Source organism: Haliotis rufescens, unplaced genomic scaffold, assembly GCF_023055435.1.
Source record: "Haliotis rufescens isolate VD_foot unplaced genomic scaffold, xgHalRufe1.0.p SCAF_5, whole genome shotgun sequence".
In the NCBI taxonomy this organism is placed as follows: Eukaryota; Metazoa; Mollusca; class Gastropoda; order Lepetellida; family Haliotidae; genus Haliotis; species Haliotis rufescens.
This window is the reverse complement of record NW_025964223.1, coordinates 47,868,288-47,887,275: the sequence shown is the minus strand read 5'-3', so window position 1 is coordinate 47,887,275 and position 18,988 is coordinate 47,868,288. Positions and strand designations below refer to the sequence as shown.

The following is an 18,988-nucleotide window of genomic DNA, read 5'->3' as shown; positions in this document are numbered from 1 at the left end:
ATACAAATGGCAACACATTTTTAGACTCATATTCTAAGTTTGTTGAGTAATTATAGAAGGAAAATACAAATGGCAACACATTTTTTAGAGTGAGTGAATATGATTTTATGCCACTTTTAGCAATATTCCAGCAATATCATGGCGAGGGACAACAAGATATGGGCTTCACACATTGTACCCATGTCGAGAATCGAACGAAGGTCTTCAGCGTGACGAGCAAACGCTTTAACCACAAGGCTACCTGACCAACCACATTTTTTAGAATCATATTCTAAGTTTGTTGAGAAATCAAAGAGGGACAATACAAATGGCAACACATTTTTTAGAATCATATTCTAAGTTTGTTGAGTGATCATAGAAAAACTATACAAAAGGTAAAACATTTTTTAGAATCATTATCAAGTTGATGAGAAAACTAGAATACCACAAGAGAATTGGTAACACTTCCAAAGTGTTGAATTTATCAATTGATAATAATATCAACAACATCAACAGAAAACAATCTAAAGTACTGTCGGAAATGCTAGAAAACTCCTTTTCTGGCTTTGTTTAATAAATACGAGTCACAGGACTATGAAAAGAGCATACATCAAAATAACGCAAATTGACCTAATCTAGCATGTCCTAACTGCCATTGTGATTACCCTTAAAATGTACTTTTATAGGTAAAATGATGATCAACTTAGAAAGAAATTGTGTGTTGTCATGCATGTATGAAATGGCCTATTAGCTGAGGTAATTACCAAACACCTGTCCTGAAGTGATGACCTCACACCGTCCCATGCATTCTCCCAGGTGCAAATGTCACCGAGTTGGGGGTGGTCTCAAAATATTGCTGTTATTGTACTTAATTGACATGCGTTCATGGGGTAGCAATTTGGGATATGTACTGCATTATATTTGCATGGAATCATGATAGACTAGTACAGAGCTATGAAATGGGATGAGTATTGGAAGGTTGTGGTTTTGTAATCCAGAAGTATTCATTGTTCCACAGATGGTTTCTTGAGGTAGCATTTATCTCCGCTGATGACGTATATGAATCTGTACTTTTGAATGTTGTGCTATGTCTTGCTACGAACCCGTTACACTTAGCCAAGATGAGCACAACAGGGTTGAGCTCAAAATGTCTGACTGGTGTACGCAAGAAAACGTAACCGTGTTGTGCCGCCAGCACATATGTCTTGTACTTTACTGGTTTCTTATTCAGCCAAATTTTCTCCATGAGTTGAACTGTGGTCTGAGGTCGACAATGTCATATATTCCTGTATGGTCGCCTTCAGACTACTCATGGTTTGGGCAACAGTTTCTGATTCCCGGACGTTATATATTAACTGGCATTATCCAGGACAATGACAATGACGTTGTTTAAAATGGGCAATAGCTGAAGTTCCAGCCAGTCTATGAACACATCACCTCCTATAATTTCCTTATGAAAATCCCTAGTTATTAATTTATCTTGACACCTTGACTGTTATAGTTATGAATGGTTCGGAGATAATGTGACCTAATAGTAATAGACGGGATGTAATATTTTCCCCTGAAAAGTGCTCGGTCATCGCCACGCGCAGTGTATCGAAATCCCATCTCTTGGAGAGCAATAGTGAGTGTAGTCCAGGAAACATTAATTGTATCTTTAATTCCTCCCAAATTCTACTACAAGTCAGGATTACCTTCTGCTCATACACTATACGCCCAATCACCCTGTATCAAAGCTGTCTAATTCCTTTTACGTCCCAGTTTTGTCTTTGAGACCACCCCTATACCTGTTTTGTTTTCTTATCATACTGTAGACTTGATCGTATGAATTGAAAACCCCATAGCTTGGGCAGTTCGATAATTCATCTAAATTAATAAATGGTTTCCCTCTTTCTCTCTAAAGTGTAAAGAACTTGTATACATTTTCCAGTACAGACTCCAAATCGTCTACCATGGTTATGGCTATGCAAGTGTAATGTAACATGCATCATGGGAGCAATGTTAGCAAAACAAACGCAGCGTCATTTTGTCATTTTAGAAGATGCACATCTAGAATTTTCTCCAAATGATTTTTGTGGGTGAATTAGATGTTTTATGAAGACTGCATTATTATCATTATAATGGAATCACGTGCCCATATTTCTATAGTCCGTTTCAGACTGCCATCATTGGACTTTGAATAAATGTGAACTACCTGTTTTCGTTCGAATTTGTCTCCTGTAAACTTGTCGATAGGACTCCTTGTCACTGAAATACTTCAAACCACAGGTAGGGCTTTCCGTAGTTACTAGATATTTCAATAACAACAGTCTGTGAAAAATTATATCCTTCTTTAACAGGCAAAAGTTTTCTAGCATTTCCGACAGTACTTTAGCACCAGCACTCACTGTAGAAGGACGTTGAGACATTCTTGATGTGACCCTTCTGGTACAGCAGGGTTGATTTCAGCTAGATTGGCTTTGATGTTCATTCTCTTCAGATACTGAAAGGGGCGCTGGTAAACTTGGCTTTGAAACTCTATGTCATCAAACAGCCTGTCATTATTAGAGTAATCTGAAGAAAATAACAGATGAAGAATATTTCTTAAAAAAATCTTTCCAAAGACAACATACGTTAATATTATTTAATGAAAAGATAATTCACAAAGTAAACTCATTGTGAGATTAATAGAAAAACAGCTCTGAGAATTGGAAGGAGGTGATCTGAAGGAACAGTCAGGACAATATATTACAGTAGCAAGCTGTGACTTTATCCACTTTTCCAAAGACGAGTACAGTCAAACTCTGCTCGGTCTAATAAGCTCTGCTAATAATAGTTAATATTATAAAACTACAATTTTCTGAAAGAGCGGGCTTGTTGACTGAAATATTTTACATAGGTTACAGTGGAAAGTCTGACCTTCAGGTTTGTTGTCTGTGGTGAGTATTTGCTGACTGTCTTGAGGAGACCAGCAGAAAACATCAGGCAGGACTTCCAGTATGGAATGTATCAAACGCTGACTGGCTCTCTGGAGATAACATAAATGAATATTATACACCTCAAGCACACATATCAGTCATTAGAGATCATTTAATTACTAGCACAGATAACTGATAAAAGAAGATAAAGATCAAATATCATTATCATATACCCATCAATGGTATGAGGTATTTTGCATGTGTGATAGAGCCAACATGGAGATGAGGGGGTGAAATAACCAGACCTGTATTACACCTGATATGGCTTGTCAATGCATTTTGAATGGACAATCGATATCTGCCTGGGTGGTAAGAAACAGGAGTTACATCCCATAGTGCATCATCTGCTTGGCTAGCATTCCTGTGACGATGTCTTACAAACAAGGTGAACATGTATTGTATTGCATTCACTTGTAAAGAGATACATTTTACAATTTGATGTGGTATATGCCCTCGGGTTGATATGGGCGTCTTGTGTTGCTATGGGGTAATGTATGATATGAAAACTGCCATATATGCATTGTATACACTCTCCCAATTTTGACAGATACAACCCTGTCCTGTCTGACATCTGTGGTGGTCTCCACCAGACACACATTACTACATACAGCCTTTCACTCCCCAAATATTGACAGATACATACCTATCCTGTCTAACATCTGTGATGGGGATGGTCTACACCAGATACACATTATTGCATACAGCCTTTCACTCTCGATATTGACAGATGCACAACCTGGCCTGTCTGACATATGCGATGGAGATATTCTCTACCAGATACACATTATTGCATACAGCCTTTCACTCTCCAGATATGGACAGATACATACCCTGTCCTGTCTGACATCTGTGATGGGGATGGTCTCCACTAGATACACAGTATTACATACAGCCTTTCACTCTCCAGATATGGACAGATACATACCCTGTCCTGTCTGACATCTGTGATGGGGATGGTCTCCACCAGATAAACAGTATTACATACAGCCTTTCACTCTCCAGATATGGACAGATACATACCCTGTCCTGTCTGACATCTGTGATGGGGATGGTCTCCACCAGATACACAGTATTACATACAGCCTTTCACTCTCCAGATATGGACAGATGCATACCCTGTCCTGTCTGACATCTGTGATGGTCTCCACCAGATACACAGTATTACATAGAGCCTTTCACTCTCCAGATATGGACAGATACATACCCTGTCCTGTCTGACATCTGTGATGGGGATGGTCTCCACCAGATAAACAGTATTACATACAGCCTTTCACTCTCCAGATATTGACAGATACATACCCTGTCCTGTCTGACATCTGTGATGGGGATGGTCTCCACCAGATAAACAGTATTACATACAGCCTTTCACTCTCCAGATATGGACAGATACATACCCTGTCCTGTCTGACATCTGTGATGGGGATGGTCTCCACCAGATACACAGTATTACATACAGCCTTTCACTCTCCAGATATGGACAGATGCATACCCTGTCCTGTCTGACATCTGTGATGGTCTCCACCAGATACACAGTATTACATAGAGCCTTTCACTCTCCAGATATGGACAGATACATACCCTGTCCTGTCTGACATCTGTGATGGGGATGGTCTCCACCAGATACACAGTATTACATACAGCCTTTCACTCTCGATATTGACAGATACATACCCTGTCCTGTCTGACATCTGTGATGGGGATGGTCTCCACCAGATACAAGTCCAGGGGAGACTTGAGCCAGACATGTCCCATGTTGTTGCTGATAGAGCCCAGAACCAGCAGGTTGAAGAGGAGATAGTCGACACCTTCCTGAACCTGCAACAGTCAACGTGACATTGTTTAACTGGTGATGTTTACATGCTCATTTCATTCAATGCAGATATACTTAGGCCTTCTAGTTTAAAACCTATTCAAGGATACGAGACACTACAAAGGTGAGTGTAGCTCACCTCATATGAGATGTCCAGGTGGAATATTCTTGGTAGGACTTGTCCAGACTGCAGTGTATGATCCAGCAGTTTCTCTGCCACAGCCATTGTAGACACACTTTTCTCATACAGATGTATGGACACTGATGTAGCAGGGACTCTAGGGTTCAGACGCTGCAGTGCCTCCACCTGGCGCTTCTTGTACAAGGTCTTCCCCACACCAGCTCTCTTGGACTTGATCACCCGCACTGTGGAACTGAAAAATATTGGAAATGAAACAAAACTTCCTTAACAAATATTAATTACACCACAATCAGATCTCTCTTAGAAGTTTTGCTCCAAACATGTGTTTTAATTGTCTTCCCTAGAACCCTCAATTCACTGCATATCTTAGTATCTCACAACTATCTTTTGAATAAAACTCATACCCATCGAAATCTAATCCTGAGGCAGATGTCATTCCCCGTTTTTCATACTTCTGTGAAAACTTCAACTGCAGGTAGTGTCTTATATCTTCCAAGTGTTGCAGTGGAGGTGGAGGGCATCTCTGTCTTTCAAGAGCTGCCACAATTCTTGCTTTGAACTCATTCTCAGTAGAACACAAGATCACAAGCTGATAGTCAAGACCTGAAAACACCATAACAATCGATAAAAGCACATCAATCATGAAATGGTACTTATGGAAAATAAAAATATAAAATTTTACACTGATATCAAGCACAAATCCTTTGCACTCAGTAAGCTTATTTTCCTGTCTAACAGTGGGGCCTCCCCTCAAGTTTGCGAAAGTAAAAAAATAAAAATGTAGTAATTTTGTTTTGATTTTCTCAACTCAACCCAACAACAAACAACATCTTAAATGAAATTCATTGCCTACTTAGTCTTGGAACATTAACTTCAAGATTTATGAAAAGAAGAGAGGCCAGTTGTATGGAGTCACATTATTTTGTGAAAATATATAACTGATTTGTACCTTCTTCTCTGTTTGCATACTCTTTGAGCTTCTTCTCTGCCCTCTCCTCTATCTCATACTGCAGCAGATCAGCATTGGCCATTGTATACAACTTGCCAGGGTTGCTGAAGAAGGCTCGACGCAGGAAGATATCAACCTAATAATTTTAGATAATTCATCTGACATTATTTGACCATTTGAAAATTTGTAATTTTAGGATTCAATTTCATTAATACACAAACACAATATGTCAAATGCCACAAAAGTAATGATGGTGATCTGATTCTAAAGAAAGATAATGCACAGGTACTGATGATCACTTTTCAATTTACTCGTAATTGTTATATGTTGCCAAACTGGGAAGTATCCTCAAAATCATGGACTCACATTATATTAATGATAGGTGGTTTGAGAGCAGAGAGTGGAGCTACATCAAAAGCACATTTTGCTCCTGTGGCAGCTTTTAATAATTTTCCCAAATGACTAACATTCTCACCATTGATATATAAAACATGTGATGATATCAGAATTATGTGAGGTCAAGCTTTGGTAGAGAAAAATGTCATCACTAAAAGCTTTAGCAAAGACATCAGGTGTGGAGGTGGGATCTTTAGTGACATCTCTTCATGAGAGCCACTTGTGGAACTTATGTGAACAATTCAGTTCAATTGCTTTTGAAAAAATGGATCTGGCAATAATGACACTGTATGAAACAGTAATCAGTTAAAATTTACCTGGTCAAAGGTAGTTTGTGGCGTGCACAGAAGGACTTCATCATGCTGAGGAAGTGGCTCTTCCTCTGAATGTTTGTACATGTATACAACAGCATTCAGCATGTCAGCTACAAATGAAAAGTTGCATAATATCAATAAGGGAAAATCATGTGCATCAAATTTTGTGACAATAAATTTGAGGTATGAGCTCATTACGTCAACAAGACTGTTTACGTAAGTAAACGATCGTATATGCTTATGATAACACACATAAAATGGGCACTTGTAGCCCTATCTCACCTTGAGGGCAGACAATCAAGTTAGAAATTCCTGGTTTAAGTGGTGGTGGTATAGTCCGCTTAAAGGTTCGATGATCTGGAACAAATGCTACAAATTCACTAAGGAAACAATCTAAAACGTTGTAACATCTTTATTTCAATAACATGTATGTAACATCCATTCAGAAATTGGTGAAACGTCTGACGCATATGGATTTGTCATCCTACCTACAACTCCTTGGTTCAGTTGCCACAGGGGCAATATCAGAGAAATTTTGAACCAGATATTTTATAATGACAGAGATAAGAAATAACTAACTGAAACCTGGACAGTCTAAGTAACTACACTCTATACAACAACTGGATGGTACCAGAGAGAGTACTGTTCAATCACAGGTAGGTACTAGTATGTCATAAGTGTTTGGAATATAAAAGATACTTTTCAGTTTCAGTGGGTTTTGTAATATTGTTATCAATATGTTTGTTAAGGACAATGAAGTCAAAGTCTCTACATTTGTTACTAATGTCAGCAAAAATCGAACAATAGTTATCATTGTTAATAATTCTAAGACTACTACCTCTATTACATCTCTGCCATAAATCCTGTATTTTGGCTTCAGTCACACTAACTAAGATTTTCAGAATTTCAACAGATGTCCTCTTCACTGTCAATTACACACAACTACCCGATAGCATCGTAACCATCCAAGCTATGATGTATGCAATGGCGGCAATCTCACTTTTTCCCCAGATCTAACTACCAGAGGTAGATGAATTGGGGAGGTGGGGGGGGAGTACTTCGGATGTAATAGAGGTAGTATTCTTAGAAGTATTAACAATGATAACTATTGTTCGATAATTCTTAAAAACCTCTTCCTCTATTACATCTCTGACAGAATATACAAGAGGGACCCTGTGGGATCTGCCTCTAGTAATTCCCTGTGTAACTGACAGTAATCCTCTTCTGGAAACCATTGTTTACTGATTTTAATCCCAACTCGGATAATTTCCTCTGAAATTCCCCCTGAGGACTTGAAAATCATAAATGTATCAAGAATCAGTCTAATATGTGATAATTTCACTATAATTACTGTTATATTTCTGATCTTGTTTGTAAAATGATGTAATTTCTGGTCTATTTCTGCTTAATGACGGCATTTCTTGTTATATTTGGATTTGTGACACTAATACCGGTGCTGACGTCACTTCCGGTTTGTCACATCCCTTTAACTAGGTAATGATGTCTCACAAGGTCTATTTCTACCAAAGATGTCATTTCCTAATAAGATTGGCCTTTGTTCTGCTATTTCAGGTGCTGATATCACTTCCGGTTATGTTCTCACTTCTGGTGATAATGTCACTTCCGGTCTACTGGAGGCAGTTGATGCTCAAGGTGCTTCTAATCCATCCTACACCTAATAGACAGAATAATCAAGGGTGTACTCACCCTCTGATGCTGCCGGTGGCGGATCCTCGTAACAGATCTCGCCTGAGAGATTCTTCCATTAGTAGTCTTAATAATGCTGGGCCAGATTGATGCTATCAGGATTATCATGCAATCCATCTCCTTTACCTAGTTGATGACCTTGTCCAGGAGAGACCATAATGTGAATTTTGAAGCAAATAGACCTGTACAATCCACCGATAGCGCATCGATCTGGTGACATCTTTTGTCGGGAACTGGGCTGACATAAACCCGGAAGTTGATGGTTCTGGCAGGTGGCAAATAGATCTAGATGTGGTGTGTCCCATAACGTGGTTATCCAAGTAAAGATCTGGGGATGTAAGGTTTCCCGGGTATATGTCTCGCTTCCATCCGGCAATTCAAGGAGTCTGCTGAGGCAAACAATTGTGTAGTCTCCGTCATCAGGAGCTGGATCTGGTTGTTCTTGTTTCTGGATGTAAGCCACTACTGTGGTGTTGTCCATTGCTATGAAGATGATGATTTGGAGAGAAGTATCTTCCATGCCAGGATGGCGTAAAAGATGGCCTTCAATACCCTGCAGTTGATATGAAGGGTCTTTTCTCCGGGGCTCCAGGTTCCCTGTACCGTGAGATCGTCCATATGGGCTCCCCATCCCGAATCTGACATCCACCATCCCAGAGACCTGCTGGACTTGACAGGGATTGAATCATCGTAATCGTCTTGCCAAATCGATCTTCTGGTGGACACAGATATCCCTGGTGTAGTTGGAAACGCGCTCCGATGTATATGATGTCTTGAACCAGAGTGGTCTTGGACTTGGAGGGATTGACTAGGAAGCCTAGGTAGGTCATGAGCTGGACCAGAAATAGCATGTTCTAGTGTAAATGAGCTTCCTCTTGGTCTGTAGCCAGGAAATCGTCCAGGTAGCCATGGATTTGTACTAGCTGGAGGTGTGCAAAGCTGATGACTAGCACTGTAATCCTGGTAAATAGCCAAGGGTCTATTGATATCCGGAATGGTAAAACCTGTAACTCATAACATCAACCACTGATTGCGAAGTGCAGGTATTTCTGTGATGATGGGTGTATCGGGACGTGAAGATATGCATCTTGTAGGTCGAGGCTGATGAGCCAATCTCCTGTCTTAAAAGTCGACTGTAACTTCCCTATGGATACGGAACTTTGGCAGAGTTACCAGGAATTTCTTGTTGAGAGTCTATAAGTCGATTATCATCCTCATGACAGTTGTATTATTTTTTTCGGAAGTAGGAATACCGGAGAATCCTTTGGTCTTGTTGGTCTCCGCTAGTCTCCGAATGGCACACTTCTTTAATAGCTTCCTGATGGCCAGATCTGCTGCCTCTAGCTTGGCTCCGACTAGATGAAATCTGTGTCCGATGGCTGGGGATTTCAAGATAGGATGTTTGTTGAAATGCAGTTTGTATCTGTGAGCAACGACGTCTAGGACCTAGTGGTCGGGGGTAATCTGCTTCCAATTTTTGGCGTATGATAGAAGATGCCCCCCCAATGGGGGGGAGTCAGCATCATCATGTTGAAAGAGGGTAGGCGTAAATCACAGTCCATAGACATAACCTGGTCGAAAGGGTCTATAACGTCAGAATGGGCAGCAATGAAGTCAGAATCTGTGTTCACCTCTGCCCCGCAATAGGATCCTCGTGTCTTGTAGTCGGACTGACAAAAAGATTCCTGAGAAGACTGACGCTTGTTTTATCCCTGAGTCGGTTGGAATGAATCCTTCTGGGAGGGGACAAACTTATTCTTAGGAGACTGTTTATATGCGGAATCCTTCTGATCCCAGTAAAGCATCTGGGGATGGGTAGATACATGTGCCTTGGCAGCTAGGCTGATAGTTGATGCTTGGAATCGTTCCCTTGTTTCTTGTCTGACTTCGTCTATGACATGTCTCAATTTGCCGTTGAATGTCTTTGGAGCAGATATTTGTTGTGATATTATCAACCTCTTGGTTTACCTGGAAACAGCCCTTGAACAAATCTGTGCTTGTAGTCGGCTGGATGGTCGGTTGGACGCTCCCATGTGGACCATGCGGCTGGCTTGGGTACCATCGGTTCATGGTGATCATACGGTCGGCTGGACGGTCGGCAGGTTTACCATGGAGTCTGTGTGGCAACTGTATGGGGTCTTAGCTGGGGAGTATGGCCCTGCGGTATCCTGACGGGACCCACGCGAAGATCTAGCTGACCGTGTATCATGGTAGGGTAAAGCTTGAAAGCTTCTACCCTGCTGGTCGGAAGGCTGACTTGATGGTCAGCTGGTCAGTATGGTCGGCTGGGGTAGGACCTACAGCTATAGATGTTGCAAACACAGATGGCTGTCACCCAAGCGGTCTCTTGACCAGGGGACTCTTCTAAACCAATACTATCTGTCTACTCTTTATAATCTCCATATCTTCGTTTAAAGCTGAGCACTGTGTCTAAAGCATCACCTTCATCATCTCCTGCTGTTGCTTGAATAGTTGTTGTATCAGACTTATGGAGAGCGCAAGAGATGATTCTTCTGCTGGAGTAGGTGTAGGAGTCGCTAGGGTAGAATCATAGGCCTGATGACTTCAACCTTTTTCTTGGCCACTTCACACCTTTTAAACTTAGTTACAGCCTCATCTAACTTTAAGTAGGCTTTCTTAGATGTTTTGGCGCACTGTTCGCATCTTGCCTCCTCTGTGCATATCGCCTCTCTGCACCTCCAGCAGATACTATGAAGATCTCCTGTGATCATAAACCGACCACACTTCTTGCAACAAGTAGTAGAGGGAGACTCCATTACGACCTGACAAACAAACCTCACAACAGCTTATATTCATGTGCGTGTGATTGTCACTCCAATTAGCAGCTATTGATATTTACTGACTGTGTCTGTTTTATAGAAAACTATAAGAATAATCTTAGCCTAATGCTAGATCGTTACAACTATGAAAATAGGTGTTGACTCTAGCACACAGAGAAAAGAAGTGAGATTCCCGCCATTATGCACGTCATAGCTTGGGTTGCAATTGTGCTATATGGGGAAACAACTAATTGTGTGATTGACAGTGAAGAGGAAAATTTTAGTTAGTGTGACTGAAGCCAAAATACAGGATTTATGGCAAAGATGTAATAGAGGTAGAGGATTTGCAAGGATTATTTGTGTTGCTAATGTCAGCAGAAGTCCAATACTATATTATGCACATTACTTGTGTAAATCTATATCCATATATGTATTGTTAGCTCAAGGTTTTGTACCTGTTTGTGCCAGCTGTCTGAGGATGATGCCCAGATGTTCCAGACTGAGATAATCTGCTACACTGGATGATACAGCTTCCAGGAACGTCTTCCACACTGACCTCAAGTTGGATGTCAAAGTCTCAACAGTTGTTATATTCCTGAAACAGTTTATTACCCTGTGTTAAGACAGACAATCAACATTCCAAGTAGGTTCTAACTTGGTATTGTAGATTGTTGAAAGGAAACCTGATAAAATATACATGATATTAAATGATAGTCAACTTGTATCCCTCTTAATACCTTTACAATATACATACTGACTATGACTAACATTATATCAAGTGTGTGTTTTGAGACATACAAAGACATACAAGAATTAAAGGAGAAGGTAGGATAAGGGCCCATTTGGGCCCACTAGAAATGTCAAAATTCAAATATGAGGATGAATATGTAATATTAGCTCACAACTAGGGTTGGCAAATTGGCACATAAATCATACTGCAATATATTGCAATACGGAGAGTATTTGTTGGACTGTTAAAATAGTACTGCTTCACTTAAATAATCCAGACATCAGATGGTAAGACAGTATGGATAAATGACTATTACGTCATCAATATGAAATGTTTATGAAAACAGAACAAAGCATGTGCTGTTTATATAGGAACTCAGTCGATCTAAATGTCAAAATATAGTAGATATAATATATATGATTATATATTATTTATTTCAGGAGTGTATTGGAAAAGGGTTGTAGTGCTGACAGACGTATTGCATAATCCGGTATAACGGTTATATTGCACACCCCTACTGACAACCAGCTTTTTTCTTTCTTATACTTGTAAGTTTTCGAATTGTATAAGTATGATAAAATTGAGCGGAAAAGGTTTATGTTTCTAAATTCAAGAAAAAAATCTATATTAGACCAAGTCTGTGACCCAAAGATGAATTTTTTACCATATGTTCGATTTTACCGACATCTATCAAAAATCAACTTGGGTCAAAGACTTGCTCATGTTCAAATATGAGGAAAAAGCTTCTTAATAAAATCTCAAATCAACCTCTATGACATATTTTAGCCTTACCTATATATTTAGGATTCTTATAAGTCTAACCATGCATGTGTTGAAATGAAGTCTAGTTCTCTTTCATATAAACACATCTGAAACCTTTTTTAACGTTTTCTAAAGGATTTTGCTCACTTCCTCTTAAACCTTTTGCGACGTAACACTACTGCGTGAGTGGGTTCCTTAACATGTTGATGAGTTGCGAATGTATTCCTTTTCCCAGAAATCCAGGGCGTTCCGGAAGAATACCCTAGCTTTAATTGAGTTATAAGACCAAGGTTTTACAGCTGAATTTTATAAACTGGTCTTTTGTTATGAAACTAATGTTGATTTTTGATTGGATAAAAGTCACTATTTTTTCACATGAAAATTCCATGACATGAATCTAAACTGCAACCTCACATATTGTGTTTATTTTTGTAACACACCGTTTCCCCACTGAGACACCAGAGAAGGAAGTGTGTTCAATCTTACATGTCACGACTTCAGTTGTGTGCATGCGTCACATAGTCTTTGTCTTACACACTTTCATCAAATTTCTTTTATACCGCGACACACTCTATTGTTTCACTATGAGGTATCCCGATGTCTTCTTATTCTTTCTGGTATTTCTTGCATTTAGACAGTTTATAAGTCGGTCAAAAAACACCTCCTCAGTATTGACTGAGAATGTAATTGGGATCGGGACACATATGGAGTTTTAACAGAATATGAACATAAAAAACTCACCTGTTGCTTGATGATACACTCCTGACCCAGGACACAGCACTGGAAGAAACAGACTCTCCCCCAGAGTGCCAGCCACCAAAGACCTGTATTGGTGGATCCACTGATGATGCTCTCACCTCTGTCTCCTCCTCAGACTCTTCCTCCTGGTGCTCCATACACCACACAATACCTGCAGGAACAGCAATTCCCAAGATATATCTAATCTGAATACATCTGAGAAGTTCTCTTACAGGGGTACTAGGCTCTGGCTTCTACCTGGCTGTCGAACACTGCCCCCTAGTGCTCATTAGCTACCGTGAGTCGACATGCTGGCTAATGCAACTAAGTGTGACAAGAGACCGGGCTAACAAATGTAAGGACAGAGGAAATAAACTTTGAAGTACATCTATATGCATTTCTGAACTCTGATTGGTTACCTGTGATCTTTGAAGATTTTGATACTACGAAGTTTGCGTGTTAAGTAATTTCTTCACAAAGACACGATGAATGGTGGAAGCTCATCGGATGCCATTATTTGGAAATACCCTTAGTCGTCGTAGTTTGATAAAAAGAAAAGCATCTCCGCAGTGAAAGCATTATCTGATTTGTGACTCAGCTGATGATAAGATGGACAGAAATTGATTTGGACCCCACTTCTGTGTTTCATAGCTTCATATATAAACATGTCATGTATTAATGCCATATCAATAGACCTGTAATATTAAGAATAGACATTTGATTTATTTGAGGCAGTAAATGAAACCCCATTTTGCCATGGCATATGGTAATTGTATACTACTGACTATCAGATGTAAACTGAACAAAAAGATAAAGTCAACAAGAACCACCCATCCATGTGTATAGTGAGTGAGTGAGTATGGTTTTAAGCCGCTTTTAGCAACATTCCAGCAATATCACGGCAGGGGACACCAGAAATGGGCTTCACACATTGTACCCATGTCGGGAATCGAACCCGGGTCTTCGGCCTGACGAGCGAACGCTTTAACCACTAGGCTACCCGACCGCCCCCCCATGTGTATAAATCAAACAATGTATATTATATGACATATACCTCATTATACCAAAAAAGGTTTCAGTACAACTGACATAATGACAGATGACTAAACCGCAAAATGAAACCCTCATTTGAAACTTAGTTCAACTTATTAACAAAAAAATCTATAAAAAACCCAACCCCATCTCAATAGCAAAACCCACCAGTTCAGCACTTGCCTGATACAAAGAAATGATAAACAGTTTATGCTCTGGAAATGATCCCTACCCTCGTTTGAAGTCCATTGTCATGGAACGCAATTATTATTTTTTTAAATTTTTGAATAGCAACAAGGCACAAGTTCAGTGTATGCCTGTTATGTCATACAGAGTTGCATGAAGAAATATTGAATGGTTCATGAGTTATGCTCCGGAAATGAAACGTGATGGACGAAACCACTTTTCTACATACATTTCTTTATCCCCTGCAAAGCTTCATTTGGGCAGAGCATAATAACAACAAACCATTAAAATAAATGCGTATGTAAAATTATGAACATTAGTGTACAGCATACATGTATGCAATGAAGTTCAGTTCATATACTTAAAGCAGCAACTACCCTAATTTTTCAGGCTACTAAATTGCATATAATGAAACAATTACCCGTACTACTCCCTTGTTGTCATCCATGTTTTTATGGTATAAACCTACACCAGTGCATTTGTTGTCATTCCCATGATGTTCAGTTAATGAATGTATTACAGGTATAATTATTGGTAAGACCACTCTGATTACCTGACAAAGGTTCCCTTGGGCATTTGAGATAGGTCCCATTGTGCCTACATCCCATTGTGCCTACAGAAAGTAGTGTAATGATAGGATATGATTTTCTCCCCTGTTAGAATAATGGAACATCCCTGATCGCTGTAAGTATCATCAATTACATGAAGTGGAAAACATAATACCTCAGAAAAAGGGAACATCCCTGATAAGTATTATGTTATTACCTGAAGTGGAAGACTTATATCCAAATACGAGTATACATTCTAAAAAGATAGAGGCGAATGAGGGCTGGGACAACACCTAATTTACTATCTGGGTACCCACCCCATTATTACCTGACCCTACCCAGGTACCCGCTGTAGACATCAAGAGATGTGAACAAACTGTCCGATCGGGAAAGGTTTGACCGTAGCCCTGGCTAAATGTATTTAGATACACATGTAAAACGATCTGGTCATGCATACAATGAAGTCTACTGAATGAAGTTTTATCTTTATTCAAACATATAAATGTCAGAAGGATTGGGTGCATAGTCAGAAAAAGATGGGAACATTAGTGACTTATAGTGTATCCACAGAGTTTTAGATAATTTTTGTCATTAAACAATATATCACGTGACTGACCACGGGTTCAGGTAGTCCTGTGGGAACCCGGGTCCTACTCAGTACCGACCCAATCTGAGTACTTGAGTTACCCATCCCAGCGCTAAGGGGTATTATAATGAATAAGAACCTTATCCTGAGTAGATATATCAACACAATTATATGTATTGAATGAACATGAGTTGATTTATGAAGATGAGTTGTCCACACTACCAGATTCAGCATCAGTACATCCTAAGATATTACGTTATTGTTGGGAAGTTCTTTAATGCGAGACAGACAACACTCAATCACTTTTTTCATAAGCCTTTTGAATTTGTAGGTGTGTATATCTAACAGTCAATGTGTAAAATGTGATTCTCTTTGGCAGTTAAAATTCTTTTTGATCCTTTTACAATTTGACTAAAATCTGTCAATGTATTAAACAGATAATAAAATAAATGGACAAAATTTTCAGTCAATGTTTAAAATGATTGAAATACTTAGGCGTTTATAAATTGCCTAAGTGCAAATTTCAGTCTTTTTATACATTGACTGTAACATATACACACCATATGATAAACAATGCTCAGGTGAAATTACTAGTTTCTGTTACGCGTCAAAATAGTGTAAACAAAAATCGCAGAATACCAAGCAACTCATCAAAACTTTGTCACCATTACTAATACGACCCCAAGGGATGCCTAGATTTCCTTATCAATTCTTAGACAAAACTGTATTTCAATTTTGTTGATTAATGTGACAATATGCCTTCATACTACCAATAAAGTGACGGGTGGCGCAGCATATGTCATAAACTAGTCAAGATTTCTGGGATATCATCTGGGTATCCACAGAAATTATAACAACAAAGGCAACAACCTGTCCTGAAGAATTGTCTGAGATCAGAACCCTTTAATGTCATGGATTGCATTATGGGAACCTGATACAGTTAATGCTTGTTAAACTGAATTTCATTGTCTGCATATGTCTACTTTTGCACATTTGAATTCAAGGTCTCCAAATAATCCTCGAAAATGAAATGATCCTTTTTAACTGAGGAATATGTATTTTACTGGTCCCCAGAATCAAAATACAACTGTAAGTAATCTGACCTCATTTGTTATTAGAGTCCGTTGATGATATTGATGAATTGTCTATTAAATGTCAATACGGTACACGGCAAGGAATACCCTGTACCCAACAATATCTTGTGTTTGTTATATTTATTCCCATCACTGGAAAATATGTACAAGTTGACATCTTGAAGGAGGGGGCACAACAGTAGGAGGAACAGCGCAAACAAGCACTGCATGTGCTACGGAGTGTATATGTTGTTGACTGACAAGATGCCCTACTCAGCTGATGTATAACAGTTGATTCTTAAGGTGTATGATACATTTCAATGTGAAACAGAAAGACGAAAACCATTTTATGCCATTAATAAATATTTGCCATTAATAAATACTTCTAAAGCTCCTGGCAGGTCTCCAATCAAGCTGAAAAATGTTGCTTGTTGATGGGACTCTAGCAATCAGGCGAAACAGGTGGGGAAATATATCAAAACCATGTCGGGTTCATAAATTAGACAGTTTTCCGAAAACGAAATACCATGAAACTGAACTTGATTTAATTGTTACAAAATACAAGCTATGGAAACATTTTCATACATTTGGATACAGACACAAAAACATAAATAGTGAAAATAGGCCTGTGTTATGTGAACGATCTGACATTCTTTGTCTCTCAGAAATCATTATCTTTTAACCATGAAGCAGAAACGTGAAGAAGTATATATGAGCCTGTTTTCCTCGATGAGATGCGGGTAAATGACTCCCACAACATCCAGCAGTCAGTGGGTTCCCAGTGGGGACTCTAAGGTGTCTGGTAGAAAGTAATCAATGGGAAAAGGTGAAAAACTTATCGCTCTCCATGCTGGCTGTGCTAGTCAGGGTTTTCTCCAAGCCTGTGACCTCGTCTTTCGAGCCAAGGCCAGGGACAACTGGGACTACCACACAGAAATAAATGGCAAGGTATTTCTAGAGTGGCCGAAAAAAACAATTGGTCCCTGCTCTGCCTGCCAAGTCCCTCATTATCATGGACAATGAACCATATCACAGTATGAAGGATCCAGACAGCTACCCCCTGACGTCTAATAGCCTTAAAGGAGATTTGGTGATGTGGCTGCAACGGATGAATATGACCTTTCCTTTTAGGGCTATAAAACCACAACTCTATGAAATCATCAAATCTAAAGAACCTGACCATGTGTTACGGTGTACACAATGACATTAAAGGTCTTCCTCGACTTGGCCCTTACCACTGCAATCTGAACCCAATAGAGTTGATATGGGGTATCGCCAAAGGTGACATTGGATGATTTGAACACGTTTTAATTGCGGGATGTTGAAAAGCTAGTAAACAAATACCTTGGTCATGTAACAGTGGAGACATGGCAGCATTGTGTTACGAAAGTTATCAAGATACTTGTCACCTGATGGACTTCAGCAAACAACAGTCACACCAAAAGTTGTGACCATCAGCAGTGACACAAGCAATTCCGACGAGAGCTGTGACATGAGCAAGTCAGATTGCGATTAAAATTATCATTAGACGACCCCTCTTATTCTGTCATTTCCTGTACCACTGTGTAACATCTGTGTGTTTGCACTGTTCCTCTAACCATTGTGCCCCCCTCCATTCAAGATGTCAACTTGTACACATAACAAGATATAGTTTCTGAAACAACATTTTCCAGTGATGGGAATAACAATAACAAACAACAGATATTTTGGGGTACAAGGTATTTCTTGCCGCATATCATATTTACATGTAAGACTATTCCTGATTTTGAGTAATCTTGCAATTCATCGTTTGGAGCCAACCAGACTGTAGTTACTGGTCATGCTATTTTCATTTCATGTTTGGTGCAATAAACAATTGAGTTACACAACATAATAAAATGTTGTTTACTTTACTTGAAACAAACTTCTGGTGAAATTTTAAAACATTCATGCCTTTAGTGTTACTCTCAAGACATTATTATGACTTTCAATTTTCAAAAATAAGAACTTGCATTATTCTCAAAGAGCAAGTCAAGTCACATGACCTTGCTAATATAATCACATGTTAAGGCCCCAACCAAACAGTGAACAATATTTACAACATTTTTACAAAATTAGACTGCCTGGGAGGGTTGATTTGAATTTCTTTTTAAAAAATCACACAAAACATTTGTAAGTTTATATGCTTCAATGTTTTCTTAACAAAAGCACAAGATTTTCTAACAGACTGGCTCCAAAACTTGTTTTCCCATCTGTTTTGATTTTTGGAAGTGGTGTATTAAAGTATCCACAAGAGTCTAACTCTAAAGATGGCATGTTT

The 18,988-nt window shown here is 39.2% G+C and overlaps 1 protein-coding gene across 3 annotated transcripts in view; it reads right to left on the bottom strand.

Annotated features, from left to right (window-relative positions):
* LOC124137118 (E3 ubiquitin-protein ligase rnf213-alpha-like) overlaps positions 1–18,988 on the bottom strand; it is a 175,197-nt gene that overhangs the window by 75,183 nt on the left and 81,026 nt on the right. For all 3 annotated transcript variants that reach the window (XR_007218279.1, XM_048383674.1, XM_048383675.1), the window contains exons 23-32: positions 13,268–13,436; positions 11,490–11,629; positions 6,830–6,904; positions 6,551–6,657; positions 5,838–5,973; positions 5,293–5,491; positions 4,886–5,120; positions 4,608–4,751; positions 2,878–2,986; positions 2,367–2,532 (exon numbers count right to left, since the gene is read on the bottom strand). Coding sequence is in view for 2 of the 3 variants with exons in the window: in XM_048383674.1 (XP_048239631.1) it covers positions 2,367–2,532; positions 2,878–2,986; positions 4,608–4,751; positions 4,886–5,120; positions 5,293–5,491; positions 5,838–5,973; positions 6,551–6,657; positions 6,830–6,904; positions 11,490–11,629; positions 13,268–13,436 (1,480 nt within the window). In the remaining variant the exon portion in view is untranslated. The remainder of the gene's footprint in view (positions 1–2,366; positions 2,533–2,877; positions 2,987–4,607; positions 4,752–4,885; positions 5,121–5,292; positions 5,492–5,837; positions 5,974–6,550; positions 6,658–6,829; positions 6,905–11,489; positions 11,630–13,267; positions 13,437–18,988) is intronic.